Source organism: Vulpes vulpes, chromosome 3 (assembly GCF_048418805.1).
Source record: "Vulpes vulpes isolate BD-2025 chromosome 3, VulVul3, whole genome shotgun sequence".
Lineage (NCBI taxonomy): Eukaryota > Metazoa > Chordata > Mammalia > Carnivora > Canidae > Vulpes > Vulpes vulpes.
Window position 1 is genome coordinate 92627892 of NC_132782.1, and position 27648 is coordinate 92655539.

At 51.3% G+C, this 27648-nt stretch overlaps 2 protein-coding genes across 5 annotated transcripts; both read left to right on the plus strand.

Annotated features, from left to right (window-relative positions):
* On the plus strand, nt 1–3121 carry PAGR1 (PAXIP1 associated glutamate rich protein 1). Of its 3 annotated transcripts, XM_072753510.1 has the most exons (4): nt 181–272; nt 625–1126; nt 1306–1388; nt 2702–3121. In XM_072753510.1, the coding sequence occupies exons 2-4, from the start codon at nt 645–647 to the stop codon at nt 2899–2901; spliced, it is 765 nt and encodes a 254-aa protein (XP_072609611.1). In that variant the 5' UTR covers nt 181–272; nt 625–644; the 3' UTR covers nt 2902–3121. The 3 variants fall into 3 exon arrangements, with proteins under 3 accessions (XP_025866933.1, XP_072609612.1, XP_072609611.1); XM_026011148.2 differs by having other exon boundaries at nt 1–1126; XM_072753511.1 differs by lacking the exon at nt 1306–1388 and having other exon boundaries at nt 155–1126.
* On the plus strand, nt 2702–26510 carry MVP (major vault protein). Of its 2 annotated transcripts, none has more exons than XM_026011146.2 (15): nt 2702–3597; nt 9494–9626; nt 9816–10011; nt 16368–16491; nt 16588–16719; nt 17570–17664; nt 17977–18213; nt 19874–20155; nt 21582–21826; nt 22008–22205; nt 23164–23550; nt 24323–24439; nt 24606–24732; nt 25491–25679; nt 26249–26510. In XM_026011146.2, the coding sequence occupies exons 2-15, from the start codon at nt 9502–9504 to the stop codon at nt 26465–26467; spliced, it is 2673 nt and encodes an 890-aa protein (XP_025866931.1). In that variant the 5' UTR covers nt 2702–3597; nt 9494–9501; the 3' UTR covers nt 26468–26510. The 2 variants fall into 2 exon arrangements, with proteins under 2 accessions (XP_025866931.1, XP_072609609.1); XM_072753508.1 differs by lacking the exon at nt 2702–3597 and adding an exon at nt 5396–9263.
* Nucleotides 26511–27648: the final 1138 nt, after the last annotated feature.

Consider the following 27648-nt stretch of genomic DNA (forward strand, 5'->3'; position numbering starts at 1 on the left):
CCTCAGTTGGTCCTTACGTCTGTCCGCCGCCGGGGACCACGGTACTGCCCCCTTTCGGGCAGAGCCTGCTGGGTGTATGCGCATGCGTCGTCCCGGTGGCCATCTTTACTGTGGGTCGAAGCCAATTGTGCCCGAGCCTACCTGCGCATGTGCAATCCTCCCCTTGCTTTCCTTTTCTAAGTAGCTTTGGCTAAAGCGGAGCCTTCCGCGCCATCTCTGTGCGCCTGCGTACCGTGACCCTGCGCAGCCCGAGAGGCGGGTCCTGGCTCCAGGTGCGTACGGCGGCTGAGGTGGCTGAACTGCGAGGTGTGGGGAGAGGGCGCCGGGTCCCGGTGTAGAGAGGAGCGGTGTGAAGGCGAGAAGAGCGTCTCCACCCCCTCACCGGCCCAGAAAGTGGTTTCCGCTGGTCCCTAGGAATCTCGGAGTACTGGATCTGGATCCGTGGGGCGGGGTCCTTGGAGGGGACTCAGCGCCCCCTCCTGGGAACCGGCGGTCTCGTCGCTGGGACCGCTGTTGGAGCCCAGTTGGAGACATTTCGTGAACTCCTGGGGAGCCCAATCCCTCGGGGGAGGGGGGCGGGAGACCCCCCCTGGTTTAGTATTCCTGCATCTCCTACCATCGCAGGGCCCCTCCCCTAGTAGCCTATGTCCCTTGTTCGTGGTCATGGAGACATTTCGGCCACCACGGCGGCGCCCCTGTCTGAAGAAGGGGAGGTGACCTCTGGCCTCCAAGCTCTGGCGGTGGAGGATACCGGAGGCTCCTCTGCTTTGGCCAATAAAGCCGAGGAAGAGGGGGAAGGAGGCCAGCAGGAGACCGAGCTTGAGGGGCCCGGGGTCGAGGAGGTGCAGGGAGAAGCCCCCAGCACCGAAGGGAAAGAGCATGCCAAGGGAGAATCCGAAGACTGGTGCGTACCCTGCAGCGATGAGGAGATGGAGCTGCCCGCAGATGGGCAGGCCTGGATGCCTCCCCCCTCCGAAATCCAGCGGCTCTATGAACTTCTGGCTGCCCACGGTACCCTGGAGCTTCAGGCTGAGATCCTGCCCCGCCGGCCACCCACTCCTGAGGCCCAGAGTGAAGAGGAGAGATCGGATGAGGAGCCTGAAGCCAAAGAAGAGGAAGAGGAAAAGTGAGGGCACAACACTTTGTTGCTGGGGCTTGCTCTCTTGGTGCCAAGAGAAAATTGGGAGGGGAGGTGGGACCTTGGAGCATGGAAAGTAGAGGGTTGCAAGGGGTGTGGGGGGAGACCCTCAGGCCGGGGTGTTTGGGGAGACCACCCTCACTTTTCACTCTGTCCACCTGTCCCAGACCGCACATGCCTACAGAATTTGACTTTGACGATGAGCCAATGACCCCAAAGGACTCCCTGATTGACCGGAGACGCACCCCAGGTACAAAGGGGGAGAGTAGGGGGGAGGTAAAGGACCTCTACTCCCACCAACCTGAAAGGCGACTCCTGAGGAGAGGCCTGTGTTTGGTGCCTTGATTGCTATACACAACTTGTAGCTGCTGGAGAGAGCATTCACCAAGCGGTGCCATCATTACCAGCTTGGATAGATACCCTGTCTTCTTGGATATCTATCTTGGATAGATACCCTTCTTCATGAGACTGACAGATGGTTCTATCATGCTTCCCATTCCTTTTATCTCCATCTCCCTAGAAGTTCAAGTCTTCTCCATCCTTATCCTTATACCACTGTGTATATCTCCTAATCTGACCTGATTTCACACTCCAAGTGCCTTCCTGGAATTTACTGTTGGAGCCATTCTTGATTTCTCTTTCTCTCACCCCAGCATTTAAACCAGCAGCAAGTCCTGTTTAGCCCTGCCTCCACATTTCCAAGCTCATCTGCTACTCTCCACCCTCAGCACCACACCCTCATCCAAGCCATCATTTCTCTTTCTCTTTATTTTCTTTTAGAGACGACATTCATGGGGAGGGCGGGCAGGGGAGACAGAGGGAGAGAGAATCTTAAGCAGACTCCACTCCCAGCCCAGAACCCATCCTGAGGGATGGATCTCACAACCCTGAGATCACAACCAGAGCTGAAATTAAGAGTCAGAAGCCCAACCGACTAAGCCACCCAGGCACCCCCAAGCCATCATTTCTTTTCCCTGGATATTTGCCATGGCTCGTAACTGGCCTCCCTGCTTCCATCCTCAGCAACCAAAATGATCCTTTCAAAATATAAATCATGTCACTACTTGGTTTAAAATTCTCCAAAGGATTCCATTGTTGGGGGAAAGAGCATATCAAGAGGGAATCCAAACACCACAACTCCCCCTGACTTTTTTTGGGCCGCCAAAGTTTCCAAAGATAATTTATTTCCGTTTGACCTAAGATATCCAAACTTTCATCATGGCCTCAGAGTCCTTTCTTGGGCCACAACTTTCCTTCTCCCTGCCATACCCCAGCTCTCTATACCCTTTGAATAAACCTCCCTGTTCCTGCTCTGGGGCCTTTCCACTTGCTCTTCCCCTGCCTGGATATCTTTACCTTGGTTTTCACATTACTGGCTCCTTCTTGTAAGTCAGCCCTTTACTGCTTACCCCATCTGAGGCCCAACCTCAAACCCTACAACCTCTGTGACAGAGACCTGAAAATCTCTGTTTAATGAGCTCTCTAAGCAATGAGTAATATGTAGGCAGGTCTGGAGCACAGCACCTCACTCCCGTCCACATTTCTTACCTTCCTCTTCTCCAGGAAGTTCCGCCCGGAGCCAGAAACGGGAGGCCCGCCTGGACAAGGTCCTCTCAGACATGAAGCGACACAAAAAGCTGGAGGAGCAGATCCTTCGTACTGGCAGGGATCTCTTCAGCCTGGACTCAGAGGACCCCAGCCCCACCAGCCCCCCGCTCCGGTCCTCAGGGAGCACACTCTTCCCCCGGCAACGGAAATATTGAGTGTTTTGCAGCCTTTAGCGTGCAGAGCTTATACCTTCTGGGCTCTCCTTCCCTAACTCTGGGCACTGGGAACTGGGCAAGAGGAGAGAGCTCCCAAGCTCCCAATGCCGCACCTTGCCAGAAAGAGGACATGTGTGTATATTTATGCTTTCTGTTGAACATTTATTTGGAGACCTGGGCTGAATTTTTGGAATCTAGAATAAAAAAAACCACAAAGTTATTTTCTCCTAGAGGGTGGGCTGCAGCAGGAACCCAGTTGTGGAGCAGCCGGATCAGGATCCTAGTCACTCAGGTGGGGAAATGAAAATTAAAGCCACATGGGACAGAGATGAGCTCAGCACCTGCCCCCAATTCTCGTTCCAGTGCTGCCAGCTGGCTCTGAGGCGGGACCTTCCTGAGGGCTGAAAGGGCTGCAGTGCCTTCAGCTGCCAGAGGAGCCACCCATAGGAAAAAAACCAGCTGCAAGGTCTCTTTAAATGGCCAAGCCCCACCCCCAAGCTTGCCCTCCTCTGTCAGGAAGTGAACCCTGGGGCTGGGCCAGGGAGTTTCCCCATCTGAGGGATCTGTGGCAGCACTCTTCCGGGTATACTTCGTACTGGTCCTAAATACCCCTAAACCAGTGGTGGGGCCTTGTGTCCCTCCAGGCTCTCTGAGCCTGGTCCTGCCTTCTAGGGCCGCTTGCTTCTGCCGGGGCAGGTAAGACCTCTCTGACCCTGAGGAGGGAGAAGGTGGGTGGAGGCTTACGTTCCTTGTTGGATTTTTTTTTTCTTTTTTCTGTATTTTGAAAGTAAAGGTCAACTTGTTACCTTGCCAACACTCCCTACCCCCCAAAATCTCAGGCCCCTCGACTTTGGGGGCTCCCACATCAGAAGTAAGGGCAGAGGAAAGTGGGTCCATTTATACTCCCTCCTGGGTCCCTGCTGTCTGCCCCCCCTCGGGGCTGGCCTGGGCTCTGGCCTGTACTCTAGAGCTTTTATTTATTTTTTCAAGTTTTTTTTTATTTGTTCATGAGAGACACAGAGTGAGAGGCAGAGACAGGGAGAAGCAGGCTCCATGCAGGGAGCCCGACGTGGGACTCGATCCCCAGACTCCAGGACCACGCCCTGGGCCAAAGGCAGGCGCTAAACTGCTGAGCCACCCAGGGATCCCTCTCCTGAGCTTTTAGAACGTGATTTCTCCCTACCCCTGTCCCTGGGATCCTTCATCTCTGCCAAATGAAGCTTTCCTATTGCCTCTCTAAAGGCTATGCCAATGTGGGACCATGTGAGAAGTGGTTAGGAAAGCGATTTGAGGTAGGCTGGACTTCTAGAAGGTGTGGGGGTTGGTTGTTGAGCAAGGCTCTTTTTCTCTTTGGGAGAAACGAAGGAACCCAAAATTCCTTTGGGCTTGCCAGTCTGTGATTGTGGACATCTTAGGGTTGGCTCTTCTTGAGTGAAGTCTGGAGGGGTGGGAGACAGTGGGTTGAGACAGATGTCCCTGTGTTGTCTGCTCCTTGCCCTGGGGGGACCCTGGATTGTGAGGGGGAAGCCTTCTGTTACATGGGGTGCCAGCCTGTGTGCTCCCTGGGAACTCCTGCCTGTTTCCGCCCTTGGCACACAGGCCTGACCTGGGATGAAGCTTTCTGGGCGAGGCAGCTCTCCAGAGGCAGGAGCTGGTAAAGGAGCCACCTTGAGTGGATGCCCCTTGACTCCCCCCCCCCTCCCCCCCAGGGCTCCAAGAACTTGGGCCTCCTTGTTTGTTGGAGGCTACCTGCGGCCTCTCCCCGCCCCCCCCCCCCCCAACTCCCTCCCTGGTCTTAGGTCCCTGTTTTGTGCTGAGAAGCCAGGCTACTTCCTGGTTTGGGAGCTCTGTAGGTAGGGTAAGAGACAGGATTCTGACCCTGTCCTTTGATCGTTGTGCAAAGTTCCTTAACTTCTAGGTTCCTGTGAGGATTAGATGAATGAGTTAGAAGGCATACAACACCTAGCACAGGTTAATTCCTTAATAAGTGGGAGCTGTTATTTGGGGGCTCTTGCCAAAGATACATGTTCTGGAGCCTCCTGGAAACTCAGCTGGTCTGGGTGAGGCCTGGGAATCAGCATGAACATGAGCAATGCTCTCAGCTGGGTCTTATGGTGGAGTAAGCTTAGAAAACACTGATCTGGATCAGGAATTGTGAAGCCTGGTTCCTGGGTCACTTCTCAACTAGGCAATCATTGCCTTCAGTGATGAGCATTAATTAGCGTCCGGGAGGTAGGATGAAGATAGGACAAGAAGCATTCTGAGCTGGCAGATGTGTTGTGGCTCCAGTGAGGCCACCAAGCTGCTCCTCCCACAAAGTAGTTGGACTGGAGCTCAGATAAGTCTTCCCTAGGAAGGAAAGTTCCTAAAACTTTGCTCTTACACAGTCGTGGTCAGTATGAGACAAGTTCTGAAAAATTTCCACGCTAGTCCCCTAAAGCAGAAAATAATTTCCCTAAACTAAACCAGCGTATAAACATCTGTGCATAGTGAAGGCTTCTTGCCTTCCCCAAAGTCTAGAATGTTTAAAATCAGGGAAGCTGCAATAATGAGCCCTTGTTTATGCTAGGCATCGTGCATTTTCCTAAACCTGAGTTTGATAGAGGTGACGGTGGCAGGCTGGGCCACCAGCCTCCCCTCCGACTTCAGGCTGCATGGGGCAAGGGACTTGCATTGGCTAGGGGGTCCCTGGGCCTGGCAGTGGATTGGGCTGGAGGTGAATAACCAAATGCCAAATGCCCTGCCCTTGAGGAGCAGTCTGTAATCTGAGCTTGTCTTTAAATCTCCCTCCTTCCTCCCAGCCCCCTACTTTGAGCCTGTGCACTAGAGATACCCTGTGGCCACTAATCTCTTCAAGCCCAGGAAATAGTCCCTTTTCTTTCCACTTCTCAGTCTAGGACACTCTGGCTCAGAGTTAGCAAGTGGCCCAAGATAATGACAGAGTTCAGTCCTTGCTGTATATTAGATTTAGTGGGGAAGCTTTTAAATATAGTAATGGTCAGGATGCCCGGATGGCTCAGTCTGTGTAGCCTCAACCTTTTTTTCTATTTTTTTAAAGATATTTTATTTAGAGCAAGAGAGAGCACATGTGCAAGTGGAGGGGCAGAGGGAGAGGCAGTCCCAAGCAGACTGCACTGAGCTTTGAGCCCAATGCAGGGTACCGTCTCACGACTCTGAGATCATGACCTAAGCCTAAGTCAGGAGTCGGCTACTTAACTGATTGGGCCACCCAAGGTCCCCTACACTGAACTCTTCATCTCAGGGTGGGGAGTTTAAACCCTGTGTTGGGCTCCACGCTGAGTGTAGACCCTGCTGGGAGGGGGTGAAAAAAGGCAATGCTTGTGCCCTATCTCAGGCCACTGATGTCAGAATCCCCAGAGATCAATGCTTTTCAAAGACCTCAGGTGATTCTCAAGTGCAGCTAGGGCTGAGAGTGGCTGCTTGAGGCCAGTGTTGCTGGTACTTTCACATGCGCCCAAATCACTAGGGCTCTAGTTAAAATGCCAGCCGATTCAGCAGCTCTTGAGTGCAGCCCAAGAAGCTCCCTCACAAATAAGCTGCCGGTGATGTGAACACTGCTCACTGCAGACCAGGACACGGTAGTAAGGCTGGTCACATAGGTATCTGCTATTTGAGTCACTGCGGCAGGTCCTCAGGGTTGATTGAAGATCTCTGACCAAGAGTGACCAAAGAATCTCATTAAGCTTTGCTATAATGTAAGTTTACTTCTGAGCCAAGACGCTGGACCAGAGTGCCTCTTAACTAGAGGAGGAACCCAGCTTCTGCCTTTAGGTTGTTATTCTCTGCCCTTCCACCTGTGACTTTCTTCCTTTCTTTGTGGGTGTGATGCAGTGTCTGAGGTTTTGGGCAAAAGTTGACTGGCTCCTGCAAGAGCCCCATGACCCTTGAGGGCAGTGTGATTAGGCAAAGGTGGGCATGTAGCCAGAGAGCAGACTAGGAAGCTGGTACTGGAGGGGAGAGATGGGTGGATTTGGAATATTGGGGCCAAACCCCAAGGGCTGAGCAGTAACTTCCAAAGATCAACATAATCCTTAACCATTGTTCTTTGAGGGCCCCGATATATTGGAAAGAAAATGTTCTAACTGTACATGTCATCTGGTAAACCACAAAGTCTAAATCTGGGACTTGTCACAAACATGTTGCCTGAGTCAAGTGGGTTCTCTGATTGCCTGGAGAGGCCTTACATTGAGGCTCCCTTCTAGAGATGACAGAAAAGAACAGAGTCCATTCTTGGGTGAATAGCAGGTGATCTAGGTGGGAGGCACAGCTGTAGGGCATGGTGGGTGGGTGGTAGGGGGTTAAGATGGGCCTGGGACTGAAACAAGGGCTTGGCTTTGGAACAAGGCAGAAGCCCAGCCAGATCAGCTATCAGAATAATTCTCAGCTGACTCACTGAGATGGGCGAGGCTCTCAACCCCCCTGACTGGGCCCAGCTGGGGTGACAGATGGTAGAGAGGCCTCAGCCATAGGGAGTAGGGGATTGTCCAAAAAAGAGTCATTGGAAGCTGTTCCTGGGGCCTGCTTCCCAGCCCTGCATGGCCTTCTAGAGTTCAAATCTTCCCTGGGGGGCCTCATGGAGCCCTGTCCGTACCTCCGTTTATAGCCCTTGCCCTTCTTCTCCCCCATCTGGCTTCCTGGCTAGGCTTCCACCCTGCAGAGAACTTGGCAAAGGAGCAGCTGGAAAAGGCTTTACTTGGCCATCAGATGCCCCTTCTTTGCTATTCTTCTAGCCCCACAGCTGGGGTGATCTAAGACTTGCCATCCTTCTGACCAGTCAACAAGGAGGGGGTTAAGGCCCCTCTGGTACTAGGCCACATCCCCTAGCTGATTAAAGAGTTGGGCCTCAGGCTCTTTCTGCCTCAGCAGTGAGCCACATAGTGGTTCCAAAGAGCCGGGCTGTTCCAACTACTTTACGATGACCTCAGCCCTCATAACTCTGTTAGATGCCCTATCTACTCCCAGTTTACAGGCCTGGGAAACAGGTACAGGGAAGGCAACCAGGAGACTCATCCAGTAAGGGATCTAGGCAGTCCCAGCTCCTGGAGGCTCTTCAGGGGCTTCAGCAGGGAGCAACTTTGGAAGACAGCTGGGCAGGACTGAAGAGTAGAGCAGAAGGAACCAGAAGGTCCAGATAAGAGTGCGGAGGAGAACCCATCCTGGAAAGCCAGCCCCTGTATTTTCAAATGCTACCCAAAAACAACAGAAGAGGGAGCTCTGGTGCTAGAAAAGCCACTCCTACAAGTTAAGGGAAATTAACTCCACATAAAAGGGAGCCACAGAAAAGTATCAAGGTCAAATCCCATACAAAGTTGCAAGATAGCCAGGAACATTCCTTTGATGTCAAAAGTGTACCAGGAAAAGAGGTCAAAACTGTAACCTTTCAAAATGAGGTAAGACATGAAGGAAACAGTACAAGGCAGGAAATCAGAACTGTAAGCCTGGGCATTCTAGCTGAATCGGTGCCCCTAACCACTGTCCCGTGCTGCCACCAGAAAGGATTCCCATCCCAGTAGTACCATTTATTTGCTGTGTGGCCCTGAATGATTCGTAGTCCCTATTTGGGACTCAACCATTTCGAGCCACACTGTGTAATCTGGGATCAAGCAGCCATATTTGGCCACCTTAAATAAAACTTAATATTCTAAAGTTACTCTAGTGCCGCTCTAGTATTCAGTAGCTGCGTGTGACCAGTGCAAAGAGCACAGGTTTAGAAAATTCTGTTGGATGATGCTGAGAGGGTGTTAAGCAGGAGCCAGGCAGGTGACATAGTACAGCCCAGGTACAAGATGACAGGGACTATAGGTGGGAAGTGTGGTAAATAGGAAAGCTTGTGTCCCATCCAAAGGGAGCTGCTGTGACTTGGCTCTACCCAATTTTGCTAGGTGGGAACATAGGGCGTGGCCCCTAATCCTTCAAGAGAAGTAGCAATCAGGAGTTTGTGATTGCCAAACTAAAAATTGAGATTTTACATATTGTGTAGATCAAGTAAAACTCTTGGGCCTTGCCTTGGCTCTGTAATTTATGTGGTTTCTGCCTATTTTTCCTGTGGCAAGCCACTCCCTCCTCACTTCCCCTTTTTTCACTCCAGTCTGAAGTTGGAAGAATGGTGGGGTAGATGAGGTGTCACTCCTTTCTGGTTGTGGCTTCGAAAATGTCTGACCAAAGTCTCAGAGGACAAGGCTTTGGGTCCCCTAGCAAACTTGATTCCCTTTGTGTGATGCCAAGGGCTGTGTTGTCCAAGGTCCAAGGCATGCTGGGGGCAGGGATGGAGTTTAGGGAAGAGGCGCCACCTTCCTGAACAGGCCAAGCATGGAGTGGAACCACCCAGGATTTAGAAGCAGGTAGGTTGGGGGGTGGGGGGTGCTGGGATATGTACTCACTTATTCCCTTTCCACCCACCACCCCTGCCCACAGCAGCAGGAAACCAAGAGTGGCAACTGACCAGAGAGAGCTGGGGAGGAAAGGACTAGAATAATTTGGTGTTTCTAATCCAGCTGATTGCTAGGCCCCCTGTACTCATGTTGCTGTATCTGCTCCCTACCTGTCTGTCACTCTGCTGGTCTGGCCTCAGAAGTCACCATGGCAACTGAAGAGTCCATCATACGCATTCCCCCATACCACTATATCCACGTGTTGGACCAGAACAGCAATGTGTCCCGTGTGGAGGTCGGGCCAAAGACTTACATCCGGCAGGACAATGAGAGGTTGGTGTCGGGACTGGGCCATGGGGTGCCCCTTGGTCTGGCTGGCACGATTGTCCATCTCCATCCTGTTACCAGGCAGGATTAGCCCGGGGTTGAGTGATGGGGAGCTTTCTATCCCATTCACTGTCCCCTCCAGGAGTGGGGACAGGGATCCCCTGGGGTTCTCACACTGTCTCTCACCCCCAACAGGGTCCTGTTTGCCCCCATGCGCATGGTGACTGTTCCTCCACGCCACTACTGCACAGTGGCCAACCCTGTGTCCCGGGATCCTCAGGGCTCAGTGCTGTTCGATGTTACAGGGCAAGTACGGCTACGCCATGCTGACCTAGAGATCCGGCTGACCCAGGACCCCTTCCCTCTGTACCCGGGGGAGGTGCTGGAGAAGGTACCTAGCTTGCTTCCTCCGTAACCTCCAACCTGTACTGCCCCCTTGTCCTAGGGCTCTCTACCTCCCACAGAGAATCAGACTAGAGGGGGCAGAGGCGGGGGTGGCATTTGGTGGTTCTCACCAAGGACGAAATTCTTGCTTCCTCCACTCATCTCTAACCATCCTCCCCTTCCTCCTCACATGCCCATGACAGACTTGCCCCCGTTTGAGAGCTGTCAGCCCATTCTCCCAACCTGGCCTCCCAGTCTCCAGAGCCTGCTAGAAGGTCCTGACCAGTCTGGTGCTAAATGACTTTGCCGAGAGTGAGCATTTCATTCACTCAAACAGTGCGACACTGGTGGCCGGTGACGATAATAGTGGACCCGATGTGACTATGCCACAGAACCACATCTCAGGCCTGCGCTTCTGGTTGAGCCCTTGTCTGTGTCACCCTCAGGCCCTGGGCCCATGCAAGTGGGCATCTGCCTTTATGTCCTTAACGGTCCTGCTTTCACCTCCTGGCCATTGTATCCTGGTTTACTCTGGCTTCCTCTACTCAACTGTGATCCCGGAAGCCTCACAGCATGAGCCAGGGAGCTTTGAGACCTTCTTGCCCACTTAGCGGTGGCCACTTTGGGAGAGGAGTATGTGCAAGAGAGATAGGGAGGGCTGATGGGTAATTAGAATGTTAACCCTTGAAGAATCTGAGTGAGGAGCCTCCGGGAATTCTTTGTACTATTCTAGCAACTTCTGTGTATGTCTAAAACTGTCGAAAGCTAAAAATCCTCCATGCCCAGGTTCTACCTCAGGTCTGTTCAGTTCCCCTCCGGGTGGGGAGCAGTGTGTATGGGAGTGTGGGGGAGTCATCAGGCACCAGTGCCTAAAGCTCCCTAGGAGCCCCAGCCCCCTGCCACTCATTCTTTCACACCTCTCATCATCGGGGCCAGGAGGGCAGGACCTCTCCCTCCTCAGAGCCCAGTGCCATGAAGACCCTCCCTTTCTGCCCACCACCCCCACTCTGCCCCTCTCTGCCCATATGGCTTCTTTCCTGGTCTTCACTGCAGTGGTGCGTGGCTCAAGCATTCCTCCTTCCTCCTCCCCTGTAGATTCCAGGGAGCCTCACAGATGTCCTTGTGATGACCCTGTCGATGACTTGGCCTTCTTGCCCGACTTGGATCCTTGCCTCTCCCGTTCTGCTTCAGCCCCTTCTTGGGGGCCATTTCCACTCTGGGCTTGCTTATTCTCCCACCTGCCCACCTTGGGAATTCAACCCTTCACCATCAGCCTCCCTTTCCTAGGCCTCCTGGGTCATCATGGCCTGTCTTGTCTTTTTTTTTTTTTTTTTTTCCTTTAAAGATTTTATTTATTTATTCATGAGAGAGAGAGAGACAGAGACACAGGCAGAGGGAGAAGCAGTCTCCATGCAGGGAGCCCGATGTGGGACTCGATTCCAGGACTCCGGGATCATGCCCTGGACTGAAGGTGGCGCTAAACCGTTGATCCACCTGGGCTGCCCCTTTCAGGGCTTTTCATTCTCTCTTCTGTCCCTTAGATTTGCTTCCTGATCTCTTTCCTACTCCAACTGGAGCGTGTCATTTTATTTTTTTTAAGATTTATTTGTTTATGAGAAACACAGAGACAGGCAGAGGGAGAAACAGGCTCCATGCAGGGAGCCCGATGTGGGACTCAGTCCCGGGATTCTGGGATCACGCAGAGCCGAGGGCAGATGCCCAACTGCTGAGCCACCCAGGTGTCCCAAGCTTGTCATTTTAACACTTGTGTGCAAGAACCTGTGGCAGAACCCAGTCCTGGCTTGGTGGGACCCTCCCCTCTCCTGTCCTCACACTCGGTGGGGGGGTGTCTCCTAGGTATGGACATGGATCCACCAAGACAATGGGCAGCAGACATGTAGTTGATGGGTTCAGCAGTTCATCCCAACCCAAGCCCCGCTCCCCCCACTTTCAGTGGTTCTCTTCCTTCCTAGCCAGCTTTCTCTCCACTTCTCTCTGCATGCCTCTAAATACTTATCACAGCACTCTCCTCCTATTTCCTATTTTCTCACTCTTGAAAAAATTCATCATGTGCTTAGAAGTCAACGCCATCTGGCAGGATCTGGTCTGTGTCCCCTTCCCTTACTTTAGATCTACTTTTTTCTCCTCTCTACCTGCTGGAGCCTCTGTCAGGTGGGCCCGGGAACCCAGCTCATCATTCTGTATCTCCCTCTCTTTTATTTTAATCCCAATGTAATTAACAGACAATAGTACATTATATAGTGATTCAACAATTCCATGCCAGACTCAGTGTTCATCACAGTAAATTCACTCTTAACCCCTCACCTATTTCCCCCACCCCACTACCGTTCCCTCTCTGGTAATTATCAGTTCTCTATAGTTAAGAGTCTGTTTCTTGCTTTATCTCCCCGCCCCCTTTATTAATTTGTTTCTTAAATTCCACATATGAGTGAAATCCTAGGTTATTTATCTTTCTCTGACTTATTTTGCTTAGCATTATCTTCTCTAGATCCATCCACATCATTGCAAATGGCAAGATTTCTTTCTCTTTTTTTTTTTTTTTGTAAATGGCAAGATTTCATTCTTTTTATGGCTGAGTAATATTCCATTGTATATATGTATCACATCTTTTTTTTTTTTATCTTCTTTATCCATTCCTTTATTGATGGACACTTGAGCTGCCTCCATAATCTGGCTAGTAAATAATTTACTAGCTAGTTTAATTTACTGGCTAGTAATATTTATGCTCCGATAAACATTGGAGTGCACATATCCTTTCAAATGAGTGTGCTCCTATTCTTTGGGTAAATATCCAGGAGTGTGATTATTGGATGGTAAAGGAGTTCTATTTTTTATTTTTTGAGGACCTTCCATACTGTTTTCCAGAGTGGCAGCACCAGTTTCTGTTTCCACCAACAGTGCACGAGAGTTCCTTTTTCTCCACATCTTCGCCAACATTTATTGTTTCTTGTGTTTTTTCTTTTAGCCGTTCTGACAGATGTGAAGTGATATCTCATTGTGGTTTTGATTTGTGTTTCCCTGATGATGAGTCATGTTGAGCATCTTTTCATGTGTCTGTTGGCCATCTAGGTGTCTTTGGAGAAATGTCTTCTGCCCATTTTTAATGAAATTACTTTTCGGTGTTGAGTTGTGTATAAATTCTTCATATATTTTGAATGTCGGATATGTTATTTGCAAATATCTTCTCCCATTCAGTAGGTTGTCTTTTAGTTTTGTTGTTTCCTTTGCTATGCAGAAGCTTTTTATTTTGATATCGTCTCAATAGATTATTTGTGCTTTTTTTTTTTTGTTGTTTTTTCTCTTGCTTCAGAAGACCTATCTAGAAAAATGTTGCTACAGCCAATGTCAGAGACATCATTGCCTGTGCTCTCTTGTAGGGTTGTTATGGTTTCAGGTCTCACATTTAGATCCTTAATCCATTTTAAATTAATTTTTGTGCCTGGTGTAAGAAAGTAGTCCAGTTTCATCTTTTGCATGTAACTGTCTAGTTTTCCCAATACCATTTGTTGAAGAGACTTTTTCCCATTGCATATTCTTGCCTCCTTTGTTGAAGATTAATTGGCCATAAAATTGTGGCTATATTTCTGGGCTCTCTATTCTGGCCATTGATCTATATGTTTTGTTTTTGTGCCAGTCCCATACTGTTTTGATCACCACAGCTCTTGTAGCATAAGTTGAAATCTGGAATGGTGACACCTCCAGCTTTGTTTTACTTTTTCAAGACTGGGCTATTCAGGGTTCTTTGTAGTTCCATAAAATTTTTGGATTGTTCTAGTTCTGTGAAATATGCTGTTGGTATCTTGATAGGGATTGCATTAAATCTGTAGATTGCTTTGGGTAGCATAAACATTTTAACAATATTTCTTTCAATCCATGAGCGTGGAATATCTTTCCATTTGTTTGTCATCTTCAGTTTCTTTCACCAGTATTTTATAGTTTTCAGAGTATAGGTCTTTCACCTCCTTAGTTAAGTTTATATCATTCTTTTTCTCTCTCTCTCTCTTTTAAGTTTTTATTTATTCATGAGAGACACAGAAAGGCAGAGACCCAGAGGGAGAAGCAGGCTCCCTTCAGAGACCCTGATGCAGGATTCAATCCCTAGGCTGGGATCACGCCCCAAGCCAAAGGCATTCGCTCAACCACTGAGCCACCCAGGTGTCCCCCATTCTATCTCTTAAGACCTTGCTCCCCCACTTCTTAGAGCTTCTCCTTCCTCTGTCTTTAACTTCTCCACTACTGATGCCTTTCTCTTGACCAATAAACATGCTTTGCCTCTTCCATCCTTTTCTGCCCTTAAAGGCTTACTTGTGTGAGCTTTTCATTCTAAAGAATACATTTGATATATAAGGGATGAATCACTGAATTCTATTCCAGAAACCAATATTGCATTGTAGATTAACAAAATTTAAATAAAAAAAAAATGAATTCAGAAGGCTGTAAGGTTCTGACTTCCACCACCAATCTCTGGTCTCCATTCTCCAGATAGTATCTACTGTCATCCATTCAAGGTCTGTGTTTCCATATGTGTTTATGCGTTAGCAGAGTATGTGTAAAAAAATATATATGTATATATATAAAAGAAATATAAAAATATGTATTATATATTTATATGTGAACTATAACCATTTGCATAAGAGCTATCAGATTGTCCCTGGGTTGGGTTTTTTGGTTTTTGGGGTTTTTTTTAGACTTTATTTATTTATTCATGAGAAACAGAGAGAGAGAGAGAGGCAGAGACACAGGCAGAGGGAGAAGCAGGCTCTATGCAGGGAGCCCGACGCGGGACTCGATCCCGGGTCTCCAGGATCATGCCCTGGGCTGAAGGCGGCGCTAAACCGCTGAGCCACCCAGGCTGCCCTGGGTTGGGGTTTTTTAATTTTTTTTTTTAGATTTTATTTGAGAAAGAATGTACATGAATTGGGAGGGAGGGGCAAAGGGAGAGGGAGAAGCAGGCTCCCTACTGAGCAGGGAGGGAGCCTGATGCTGCACTCCACATCCAAGGACTCTGAGATTATGACCTGAGCCAAAGTCAGATGCTTAACCTCCTACTGGACATCCAAACCTGCTACTTTCTGTTCTGCCCTCAAATCTATTCTCCTATATCCCCAATTTTACATGATGATACTACTGGGTACCCAGTCACCCAAGCTGGAAGCCTGCAGTGGCAGGTGGAGACCAATTAGGAAGATCTTTCCATTGTTCAGGTGAGAGATGGTAGCTTAGGTGAGGGGAATGGCAGCAATAAATAAAGGCAGTTATAGCGTTCGCTGGAGCAGGTAGGAGGTGATGATAGAGTAGATGTGGGAGGTGTAAAACCCACTGGCCTCCGTGCTCCTTCCAGAATGCTCACCATTTCCTCCTCCCACACCTTTGCATCAGAAACAAGCTCTTCTTTGAACTTTTGCAACCTGGTTCCCTTGACACTGTCCATGGTCTGCTTGAAGAGAAGGGGCTGTATCTGTCTTATCACCTGCTGGAACTTGCAATCCATGAAGCTGGGGCTAGCCTGCCCCCACCACAACCCACTGGGTGCTGTGTACACTGAAGGTACACAAGGGAGGGCTTTGCTGGCACAGTGAACCTCCAACTCTGTCTCCCTCCAACCTTGCGTGTGGGAGTGGGGAGAGTGGTGTTATCTGACCACCCCCACCCCTGCTACTCTGATCGGAGTAAGGAGTGGCAGGTAGGCTTCTTAAAAGACTGTGGTTCAGGTCCTGATTCCTGTTCCTTACTAGTTGTGTGACCTTGGGCAGGTCTCTTAGCCTCTATGAGCCTCTCTTTGCTTGCTTTCCTGCTCCCTCAGGTCAAAGACCAAGTGAAATCCTACTCGTGGAAACATTTCTATGAATTCCTAAATGGTTTGGATACTTGTTGCTAGGTTCCCCTCCCTGATGAAGGGAAATGTAATGGCTGTAGTACAGCAGCTGTCTTGTGACCATGAAACAACCTTGAAAACAAAACCCTGTGTCCAAAGCATGCCTGTTAAGGTTGTTCACACCTCCCACTTCTTTACATTTCGTAGAGGGCCCTGGTGCACATGAGGCCTTGAGGGGTTGCCCAGTTTCCTGCCTAGACTTCTAGGTCAGACCATTTCCAAGCACTTCCTACAGAGGAATGTGTGTCCTTGGCTCACTGGCAGTGGAGTCCACTTGCCCTGTCAACTGTCTTAGTTCTTCAGATCAGATGGCTTTGGGACTTAACCTCTGCCTTGTACATTCCATGTGGAGACTTATCTGGGAACATATAAAGACTGATGCTGTGGACTCCGACCTCCAAGATATTGGGTTTGACTCTTGGGTCACAGTACTGAATGTCCCATGACTTCCCTTCTTCCCCTGTTAGGACATTACCCCACTGCAGGTGGTCCTTCCCAACACTGCCCTCCACCTTAAAGCGTTGCTGGATTTTGAGGATAAGAATGGAGAGAAGGTGGTGGCAGGAGATGAGTGGCTATTTGAAGGACCCGGTAAGTTCCTTCCATTGGCTGGAGTCAGGGTCAGAGACTCCCTGCCCTTCCCTTAAGGCTCTGGTCTTTAACCTCTGCCATCTTTTCCCTCCCCAGGCACGTATATCCCCCAGAAGGAGGTGGAGGTCCTGGAAATCATTCAGGCCACAGTCATAAGGCAGAACCAGGCCCTGCGGCTGAGGGCCCGCAAGGAGTGCTGCGACCGGGATGGCAAGGAGAGGGTGACAGGTGGGGTTGAGAAGGGGTGCTGATGGGGCTGAGCAGGCTGTACCTTGCCTGCAGGGTTGGGGACGGCCACTTGCATGCAGCCTGTGAGGAAGTGCTTCCCTGGTATCATAAGCTTTTGGAGGCTGCCCACTGCTTCTCATCCCACTCCAGCCTCATGCAGCCTCTACCTGACCCTGTTGTCATGAATGTATTGACAGGGCTTTTTCCTCCTTCCACCTCCACACCCCACTCCTTTTACCATGAGCCAGGGACAGCAGTAATATCTGTTTCTAGATCAACAAAGCAGATGTTCGCATATAGTTAGCAATCGTACTGGACAAATGTGATATGTTAATGTCTTAACAAATGCAGTACTCCCTCTGTGCCAGGTATGGCTCAAAATGCTTTACAGATGGGAACTTACTTCGTCCTCAACCTAGAGGTGCTACGGTTCTCACTCTCCAGATGACCTAACTGAGGCGCAGATGTGAGGATTTATGATGAGCAAGGGCAAGGCCAGTACCCAGGCACTCTTGCTTCTCTGATAAGCCAGACAAAATCTACAACTTCCTAGAGGCAGTTCTGCCCACTTCAGGAGAAGGGAAAAGTTGGTCTTTGGAGCTCAGAGAAGGTGTGGTAGCAGCTTGAGCACTTAGATGACTTTTCTTACTGTCCTGGTTAGGGTTTTTTTTCTCTGGCCTCAGTAAAAATTAACACATGGCCTACCCTCAGGCCCTTGAGCCTGAGCACAGTGACCTCTCCTAGCTTGCAGAGCCTTGGGGGTGCCCTGTTGTTTAGGCTGCGGGAAGGGGCAGCCACTGGGGAGCAGGCTGGGTGAACTTTGACCCTCACCTCTCCACCCTTGGCCCAGGAGAAGAATGGCTGGTCCGCTCCGTGGGTGCATATCTCCCGGCAGTGTTTGAGGAAGTTCTGGATTTGGTGGAAGCTGTGATCCTCACAGAAAAGGTCTGTGCTCTGGGGGGGTTAAGGGACCCTGGATCCCTTAGGGATCACTCCTAGTGGCAGAAACTAGTGGCAGAGGACATGACAGTAGAAGAGAGGCAATATTTGAGTCCACTCAAAGAAAAATGCAGAGGTTGGATACCTGAGGAATATCCTGGGCCCTCTGAGAGGGTTAAAGGTCCTCCTGTGTTGGTGGAGACTGGCATTCAGGCCTGAAAGCACTCAGTGGCCAGCAGAGTGGCCACCCAGATCCCCAGAGGAAACTAGAGGTCGATTTCCTCAAGTGGCCCAGCACCTTGCCATGTTGCCCTCCAGACGGCCCTGCACCTGCGGGCGAGGCAGAACTTCCGAGACTTGAGAGGAGTGACCCGCCGCACCGGGGAGGAGTGGCTGGTGACTGTGCAGGACACAGAGGCCCATGTGCCAGATGTCTACGAGGAGGTGCTGGGGATCGTGCCCATCACCACCTTGGGCTCTCACAACTACTGTGTGATTCTCGACCCTGTCGGACCAGATGGCAAGAACCAGCTCGGGCAAAAGCGTGTGGTCAAGGTAAATGCCTCCAGCTCTCCTGGGAGGGTGAATGCCCCTGAGTGGCAGCAGGCCCTTAGACCACTCCCTTCCCTCCTCCCACCCCAGATACACATTCTAGAAGCATTGAGCTTATTATGGCTCCCTCTGTGCCTTTGCACACCTAGCTCTTGTCTTTATTTTAAAGATTTTTTATTTATTTATGAGAGAGAGAGAGAGGCAGAGACACAGGCAGAGGGAGAAGCAGGCTCCATGTAAGGAGCCCAATGCGGGACTTGATCCCGGGTCTCCAGGATCACGCCCTGGGCTGATGGCAGGCGCTAAACCGCTAAGCCACCCAGGGATCCCCTAGCTCTTGTCTTTTGAGACACTGTCCCATCAGTCTTCCTGGTGGCCCCCAACCTCAGTTCACACACGGTCTCTTCTGGGAGCACCTCCCCAGCCCCATCGGTACCTGCCGTCCTGGAAACTTTGTCATCATCCTGCATAAAACAAATCGCTTGGTTTATGCTTCTCCCCACTCCCTACCTTACCCTTCTCTCAACTATATGCTGGCCTGCCAGGGATTGGCACACTTTTCTGTGAAGGGCCAGATCGCAGATATTTTGGGCTTTGTGAGTGGTAATGGCTTCTGTTGCAACCACTCAACTGTGCCGTTGGAGCAAGAGCATAGACAGCTTGTAAATGAACGAGTGCCTCTGTGTTCCTGTAACAATTTGCTTCCAGAAACAGCCCAAATGTCTGTCAGTGGATGAATGGATAACAAATTGTATGGCATATCCACACAGTGGAATATCCTTCAATTATATAAAGAATGTGTACTGATGCTTGTGTACTAATGATCAGCATGTACTAACACCTACAACATGGATAAACAAATATCATGCTAAGCAAGAGGCCACACAAAAGACCATATATTGTATGATTCCATTTATACAAAATGTCCCCAATGGGTAAATCCATAGCAATAGAAAACAGATTAGTGGTTACAGCAGGTAGGGATAGATGGACATTAGCTGCTGTTGAGATTTTCAGGATGATGAAAATGCCTTGGAGTTAGATCATCATCATGAATGGACAGCTCTGTGGATGTCCCAGAACAACTGAACTATATACTTCATTTACTTATTTTTAAGATTTTATTTTTAAATCCTCTCTACATCCAACATGGGGCTCAACTCACAACCCCAAGATCAAGAGGTGCACGCTCCACTTACTGAGCTGAATTGTATACTTTATTTTTATTTATTTATTTTTGAGTTGTATACTTTAAATGGACAAATTTTTTTGGTATACAGATTATATCTCAAATATATAGTTAAAAAAAAGCCAGATTTGACCCAACAACAGTCTCCCAACACCCAGACTATACCATCCCAAGAAAACAAGGCATGAGAGAAATGAAGAGCAACAAGAGATTCATGCTTAGCTGTTGAACTTGTGAGGGTCCAGGTCTTGACGGTTTACAGAATTTATCAAGGGCAGGTTCGACCAGATGAAGTATGTAGGCATTTGCCGAGAGCCTCACGATCCAGATGATACTTCACAGCGGGAGTGTGGGGAGGGTGCTTCTTGGGCTCCTGTTCTTAAAACAAGCCTGTGGCCACAGGAACCAGAAGAGGGACCATCCAAGGGACAACCCTGGTTGGCAACTGCTCCTAACCCTGTGACTCCCCATTAGGGCGAGAAGTCCTTTTTCCTCCAGCCTGGAGAGAGACTGGAACGAGGCATCCAGGATGTATATGTGCTGTCAGAGCAACAGGGGCTGCTGCTGAGGGCCTTGCAGCCCCTGGAGGAGGGAGAAGAAGGAGAGAAGGTTGCACACCAGGCCGGGGACCACTGGCTCATCCGTGGGCCCCTGGAGTACGTGCCCTCTGCCAAGGTGGAGGTGGTGGAAGAGCGTCAAGCCATCCCTCTGGACGAGAATGAGGGCATCTACGTGCAGGATGTCAAGACCGGAAGGGTAATGGTTAAGGGATAGGCCCCATCACCGCTGTGTGGCCATGGTGGTAGCTTGCTTGGGGCTGACAGGGAGAGGTGCAGGGTGGAGACGGGGGAGGGGACTTCAACAGCCTTGATGGTGGCATCTGAGCTGGCTGGCTACTAGGTATAAGGACATTCTGGGGAGTATTTGCCTTCCCTTTGTCTTAAATAGCTAACTCACTAACTTTTTCTTTTTAGAGAGGGAGTGGGGAGAGGGACAGAGGGAAATAAACAGACTCCATGCCCAGCGCAGAGCCCCCACGCAGGGCTTGATCTCATAACCCTGAGATCATGACCTGAGCTGAAATCAAGAGTCAGAGACTTAACTGACTGAGCCACCCAGGTGCCCCATTAAATAACTAACTTTATTTTATTTTTTTAAAATTTTTATTTATTTATGATAGTCACAGAGAGAGAGGCAGAGACACAGGCAGAGGGAGAAGCAGGCTCCATGCACCGGGAACCCGACCTGGGATTCGATCCCGGATCTCCAGGATTGTGCCCTGGGCCAAAGGCAGGCGCCAAACCGCTGCGCCACCCAGGGATCCCTAAATAGCTAACTTTAAATTTGAGAAACCCCCAAGAGAGAAGATGAGCCAGGTTTTAGGATGGGGGCTCTGACTGGCCCCAGCATAAAGGTCTGACTGGGGAGTGGCCTGGGAACAGCAAGAACCAATCTCTTCCCCCATGCCTTTATCCTGGTGGAATCCTTCCTCTTTGCCCCCTCATCTGAAGCCTTGACCATGGTTTGATCTAGGACAACATCTCTGACTTCTCTCTAAGACTCCACACTAGAGGGGCACCTGGATGGCTCAGTCAGTGAAGCATCTGCCTTCAGATCATGATCCCAGGGTTCTGGGATCGAGCCCCACATTGGGCTCCCTGCTCAGCAGAGAGTCTTCTCCCTCTCCCTCTTCCCCTCCCCCTCATTCATGCTTGCTTGCTCACTCTAGCTCTTTCAAAATAAAATCTTTCCAAAAAAAAAAAAAAAACAAAATCCAACCTAGAAGTAGAGCTCAGAATCCTAGGGAATGTTGGTGGATATTCCCTATTTCCTAGGATTGACTGCATCTGTCCCTACGATATTCTCCAAGCTACCCCAAGAAGGAACATTCCAGAAGAAATAATATTGAACCCTTACCACATGCCAGGTTCTCAGCACTAGATATGGGAGAGGTCATTCATTCCTCAATGTGAGACAGCCAGTGTCAGGTCCGTTTTGCGGATGGGGGCCTAAAGCCATGCTGGAGCCAACAGGTGCTGCCTGTGGATGCAGCCCCATCCCAGGGACCATGCCCAACCACAGCACTGTCTGACCCCCAGGCCAGCTGTTTCAGGACTGTTGGCTGGGTCCTTCTCCCTTTTACTTTCCCAGCTGATGTCCCTCCTTGTCCTCTTCTCTCAAGGTACGTGCTGTGATTGGAAGCACCTACATGCTGACCCAGGATGAAGTCCTATGGGAGAAAGAGCTGCCCCCTGGGGTGGAGGAGCTGCTGAGCAAGGGGCAGGACCCTCTGGCAGACAGGGGAGAGAAGGAGATGTCCAAGACCCCTCAGCCCTCCGTTGTCCGGAACAAGACCCGTGTGGTTAGCTACCGGGTCCCTCACAACGCAGCCGTGCAGGTGTATGACTACAGAGAGAAGAGGGCTCGGTGAGGGGCTACCTAGTAGCCGGGGGGGGGGGGGGCGGGAATTGGGGTGGGGAGGAACAGGTGATGGAAAGGTGACAAGGGGGGAGTGAGGTAGGGGCCACTGGGGATTGAGGGACCAGCCATGGAGGGTGGTGAGGTGGGAAGGGTTCTCTATGTATCTGATTCCTGGCTCCCTCTGCAGTGTGGTCTTTGGGCCTGAGCTGGTGTCACTGGGTCCCGAAGAGCAGTTCACCGTGTTGTCCCTCTCGGCTGGGAGGCCCAAGCGTCCCCATGCACGCCGTGCACTCTGCCTGCTGCTCGGGCCAGACTTCTTCACAGATGTCATCACCATCGAAACAGCAGACCATGCCAGGCTGCAGCTGCAGCTTGCCTACAACTGGTGAGGGGGGGGTGCTGCTGCAGGCCCAACCCTAGGGGAATCATGGGGACAGACGATGCCTCCCAAGGTGCCAGGCTGAGTGGGGGCAGGATACCTGACTCTGTGTCATGACTGAGAAGGAAACCCGGTGATGCCCAAGTCGGGTGATGGGAAGATGCAGACTCCCCTACTCCCCAGGAGCAGGATTTGGTGGACGTGGTCAGAGGAAACTCCTCAGCTAAACTTCCCATGTGTTCAGTCAGCCACATAACTGCAAGGTTATAAAAATGTCAGTGGGACACACCCGGTAGGAGTGGAAGTGTGCAGGCAGATGTCACCAGCACACGCTCCCTGTCTGGATCCCGGCCCTGCTGTGTACTTGCTGTGGATCTGGGCGACAGACTCAATGCTTTCCTCAGTTTCCCAGTCTGTAAAATGAGAATGGCAACCATCAACCTCACAGGGCTGTTGAAAGTGTGCGTTGAGGATTAGAACGGGGCCGTGTACATAGTTAGAGCTGGAATGGCAGTACCTGGAGCTGAGGGAAAGGAGTCACATCCAGAAGCTATGCTCCACCACACCCACCTCTTGGCTGAGTGGCCAGAACCATGATGGAGGCAGATGGACGCTGACATCTTAGGGGGCACGACAGCGTGGTACCTTAGAGCATAAATCTACTCATCCATGCTGCCTGATTCATCTTTCCAGTTGGCTACATCTTCTGCTACTTCAGTCCTGTCCCTTAACCTCCTGGGCCTCTTACTTCTCTGCAGAAGGGGGTAACACTCATCCCCACCTCATATGGTGACCAAGAGAATTAAATGGGACATCACCTGGGCGCTAATTCTCACTCACTGTTAAGAGAGACAGACCCTGGCCAGTAATGGAGGGTTTGTGTCGCAGTCCTTTCCAAACACGAGAAAGTTGCTTGTGTCCTGGAGGAAAATAGTTTCCCTGTTCTGGGCCTCTTTGCTCACAGGCATTTCGAGCTGAGTGACCGGAAGGACCCCAAAGAGGCAGCCAAGCTTTTCTCAGTGCCTGACTTCGTGGGTGACGCCTGCAAAGCCATCGCATCCCGGGTGCGGGGGGCTGTGGCATCTGTCACCTTCGATGACTTCCATAAGAACTCCGCCCGCATCATTCGCATGGCTGTCTTTGGCTTTGAGACTCCAGAAACCAAGATACTCGACAGCAAGGCCCTGCCCCAGCCCCGGGACCGGGCCATCTTCCCCCAAAATGGACTAGTGGTCAGCAGTGTGGACGTGCAGTCAGTGGAGCCTGTGGACCAGAGGACCCGGGATGCCCTACAGCGCAGTGTCCAGCTGGCCATTGAGATCACCACCAACTCCCAGGAGGCTGCAGCCAAGTGAGTGACGTCTTGGGTGGGGGGGCCCCTGCCACGACAGTGCCCACTGTGGGCCAGAGCTTTCCAGTGTCCTTCCCTCAGCCCACTGTCAGGGGGACCCTGTGGTCAGCCTGGTGTCACCCTTAGCCAGCAGAATGGATGGCCCACTCAAAGTACAACTGGGTGCTCTCTTGCTCCTGTGGCATCTTCCTTTGCTTGTGCTAGAAACTAAACTTGTTGCTGTGGCCTTCCAGGCACCCAGGGATTGGTCCCCCTGCCTCCCTCCCCACCCCTTCCAGACTCTCCCCAGGCTCATGTGCTCCGATCCCACTAGCTGCTTTCTGCCCCACTGCAGCACAGCTGGGCTCATGCCATAGGACCTTCTGCACTGGCCGTTCCCTCTGCCCAGAATACTCTTCCCCCAAATGCTTCAGGCAGGCTGCTCCTCCAGCCTCAGCCCCAAGCTGCCCCCCTTGGAGAGCCTGTTTCTTCCCCAACTGAGGTGGTGCCCTCTCTGCTCAGCCACAGTGCCTCATCATCCATTTTCAGGGAACTTGTCACTGTCTAAAATCAACCTTGTTCATTTGTTCCTCCTGATTGGGAGGTCAGTTGTGTGAACATGGGGCCCCGGGTCACATTGCGTTCCCCTGCGCCTGGGATCAGGCACTGTTCTTCCATTTGCATATTGAATGCTTTCTATGGGCCCCTGACAGATTGGTGGTCCCTGCCCTTGGATTTCCTGGTCGAGATCTGGCCTCTCACCAGCATCTTCCTGGTCCCCTCTCCTATCCAGGCACGAGGCTCAGAGACTTGAGCAAGAAGCCCGCGGCCGGCTTGAGAGGCAGAAGATCTTGGACCAATCTGAAGCTGAAAAAGCTCGCAGGGAACTCCTGGAGCTGGAGGCTCTGAGGTGGGTGGAAAACCAGAGGCAAACAAGGCCCAGCTTGAAAAAGTAGCTGGTGGATGGAGCAGGGTGCGTGTGACATCTGCTGCGACATAAGTCAAGGCTGGGGGAGGGCATGGGCAGGTTTCTCCCGGGTGTCCCCTGACTCTGTTGCCCCCCCCCCCCCCGCCAGCACTGCTGTGGAGAGCACAGGGACTGCCAAGGCTGAGGCTGAGTCCCGTGCAGAGGCCCTACGCATCGAGGGAGAAGGCTCCGTGCTGCAGGCCAAGCTGAAAGCAGAGGCCTTGGCCATTGAGACGGTGAGTGGGGGGCGATACCTGTGGGCGGATATAGCCTTGGGGTCTGGAAGAGGCACCATCATGCCAATCCTTGAATATGAGCAGGATGCCAGGTATTGGAGTATAAAGCCCTAATTAATTAATTTACTTATTTATTTAGAGAGTGGGAGCCAGGGTGGAGGGGAGGGGCAGAAGCAGAAGGAGAGAGAATCTTAAACTGATTCCATTCCCAGCTTCTCCCGACTCGGGGCTAGATCTCACAACCTGGAGATCATGACCTGAGCCGAAATCAAGAGTCAGACATTTAACCACTAAGCCACCCAGGCATCTCTGTAAAGCACTATTTTATAACAACTTTGTGGTTTATAAAGTCCTTTGCCCTCTATCTATTCACTTAATCTCCGCACCCCCCCCCCACCCCAGCAGGCAAGCATTAGGACATCCATCTTGTGTGTAATATGCATACAAACATTGGCCAGCTTCGTGCCAAGTGTTGGATGCATCTTATACATGTGGTCCTATTTAACTTTTGAAATCCCACTAAGGGGATAAATATTATCTCCATATCACAGATGGGGAAACCAAGGCTTAGACTAAGGACTCCCATAGGTCACTAGCTTAAAAGGTAGCCTGGCCAGGATCCACACCTGATTGACTATTAGCTTGCAATTCCATCCCTTGGGGGCTCTGTTCCCTCAGGCTTGCTGGCTAGGGTGACTTGCTGGACAGTTCCCATGGGCCACACAATGGAAAGCATGCTATGTTTTCCTCTCTTCTAGGAGGCTGAGCTCCAGCGGGTACAGAAAGTGCGAGAGCTAGAACTGGTCTACGCCCGGGCCCAGCTAGAACTGGAGGTGAGCAAGGCCCAGCAGCTGGCTGAGGTGGAGGTGAAGAAGTTCAAACAGATGACTGAGGCCCTGGGCCCCAGCACCATCAGGGACCTTGCGGTGGCTGGGCCAGAGATGCAGGTGAGTGGTGGTGGTGGGAGCAGGGGAGTGTGTGTTTCAGGGCCACACTTGAAACCAAGAAGGCAGAGCTAGGGCGGTAGACATATCTGGAAAGATGTTGGGGGCAGAGGGATTGGTGGGCACCATGCTAGCTTCCCAGGGGGCCTGCAGATGATGACCCGCTGGGACACTGGACTGTGGCAAGTGCTTTGAAGGAAATTGAGCAGGGTGATACAGGTTGGCTTAGGAAGAGTCGCTATGAGGAGGAGATACAGGATGTAGAATTGACAGGAGCTTCCTGGAGAAAGGTCCAAGGGCAAAGACACAGAAAAAAACTGTGTGTTTAGGAACAGAAAGGATGGGATGGCTGCCACCAAGGATGGAATGGTGAGCGGCTGAAGGCAATACAGGTGTAGCCAGGTCTTCCTGGTAAAACCCTTCAGGCTCCCCTTATGTCCTCACCTATTATCCCTGACTATTTTGTGAAGATGGCTTGAGTGGCAGCTTGGTGTCAGATCAATGGGGGGATAGTGGCCAAGGAAACAAGAGAAAGGTGTAAGGGCCTTGACTGTACGTTCTTGCTCCTCCAGGTAAAACTGCTTCAGAGCCTGGGCCTGAAATCAACCCTCATCACTGATGGCTCCACTCCCATCAACCTCTTCAACACAGCCTTGGGTCTGCTGGGCGTAGGGTCTGAGGCTCAGCACCCAGCCCAAAAGGCAGCTGGCATGCCTGGCCCCCGGGAGGGCTTGGTACTCCACTCCACTTCCCCTCCTCAAGCTGTTGGAAGCAACCATGTGGTTCCTTAGATCCGTACTGCGTTGATGAATAAAGTATTTCTGGGCATTTAAATGCTGGGCCTCAAGCTCATCCTGAGAGAGCTCAGTGGATACCCCTGAAATCTCCAGGTAGCTGCTAGAGACCATCCTCATCTGTTGGGTGGAGAGGAAACAGGGAGAAGACTCATCTGAAGTCACGCTGTTAGAAATGTGACCCCATGGTCTCAATAGCCAGACAGTCTGTTGGCAGTCAGCTATCTCTGACCCCGGGGTGGGGGCGGACACTGCAGGGGAGAGAATGGCGCCTGCCTGGCCAGCCCCCTTGGGCTAGCTTTAGTACCAGCAACATCTCTTCTCTCAGCTAAGTCCTCCAGGAGCAAATCTGGCCAGTTCTGGAATCTAACGCTCTGCTGCTGGAGCATCCACCCCTGCTTCCCTCCCGCGGCACTTGGGAGGCGCTTTCTGGCGCCACCTGCTGGTAGCATGGCCTGTGCACTTGTCCCACTTCAGGGGGTGTCTGGATCCTGCCCAGGGGCCACAGGAACCAGTGCCTCCCTGAGTTTCTGGAAGGGCTCTTCAGGAGCAGAGAGAGGAGTTCTCTCCTTCCACCCACCCACCCCCACAACCCCCCACAACCATCACAGAGCCCTTTCTTGGGGACGGATCCAGGCAGTTTCAAATCCTCTTCCGTAAGAGGAGGCTGCATGGTGCACCAGCCCTTTGCCCAGATGGAGCTGTGGGTACCAGCTCTATAGCAAAGTAAAAAGATACTGGAGGTATAAAGGAGACAGAAGCTTGCTTTCCATTCTGGATGGCTGGAGAAGGCCACTTCTCTGATGTCTTCTGTCCATGAAAGAGCTCAGGAGCACTTCCCCTCCTGAACAGGGTTGATGCTTGGCATTGGGGTCTGAGTCCTCTTCCTGAAGGAGGGAGGCCTGACCCCGCGAGCCTGGTCTCTTTCCGAGCTGAGAGCTGAGTTGCATTTATGTGGCTGATGGCTCCACTCAAGCCTGAGCTTGAGGCTGAGGGCTGACTAGTGAGCTTGCAGCACGTGGGGGGGCCAGGGCTGGTGGGGGCTCTGAGTAGACAGGCAAGTGAGTCAGCCTCACCAGCCCTGGTTCCTACTAATGGTCCTACATCTTCCCTTAAGAGCGATCATGAGCATGTGCCAGATGCAGAACTTTGCGTGTAGCCTTAGCACTGCTCATGGC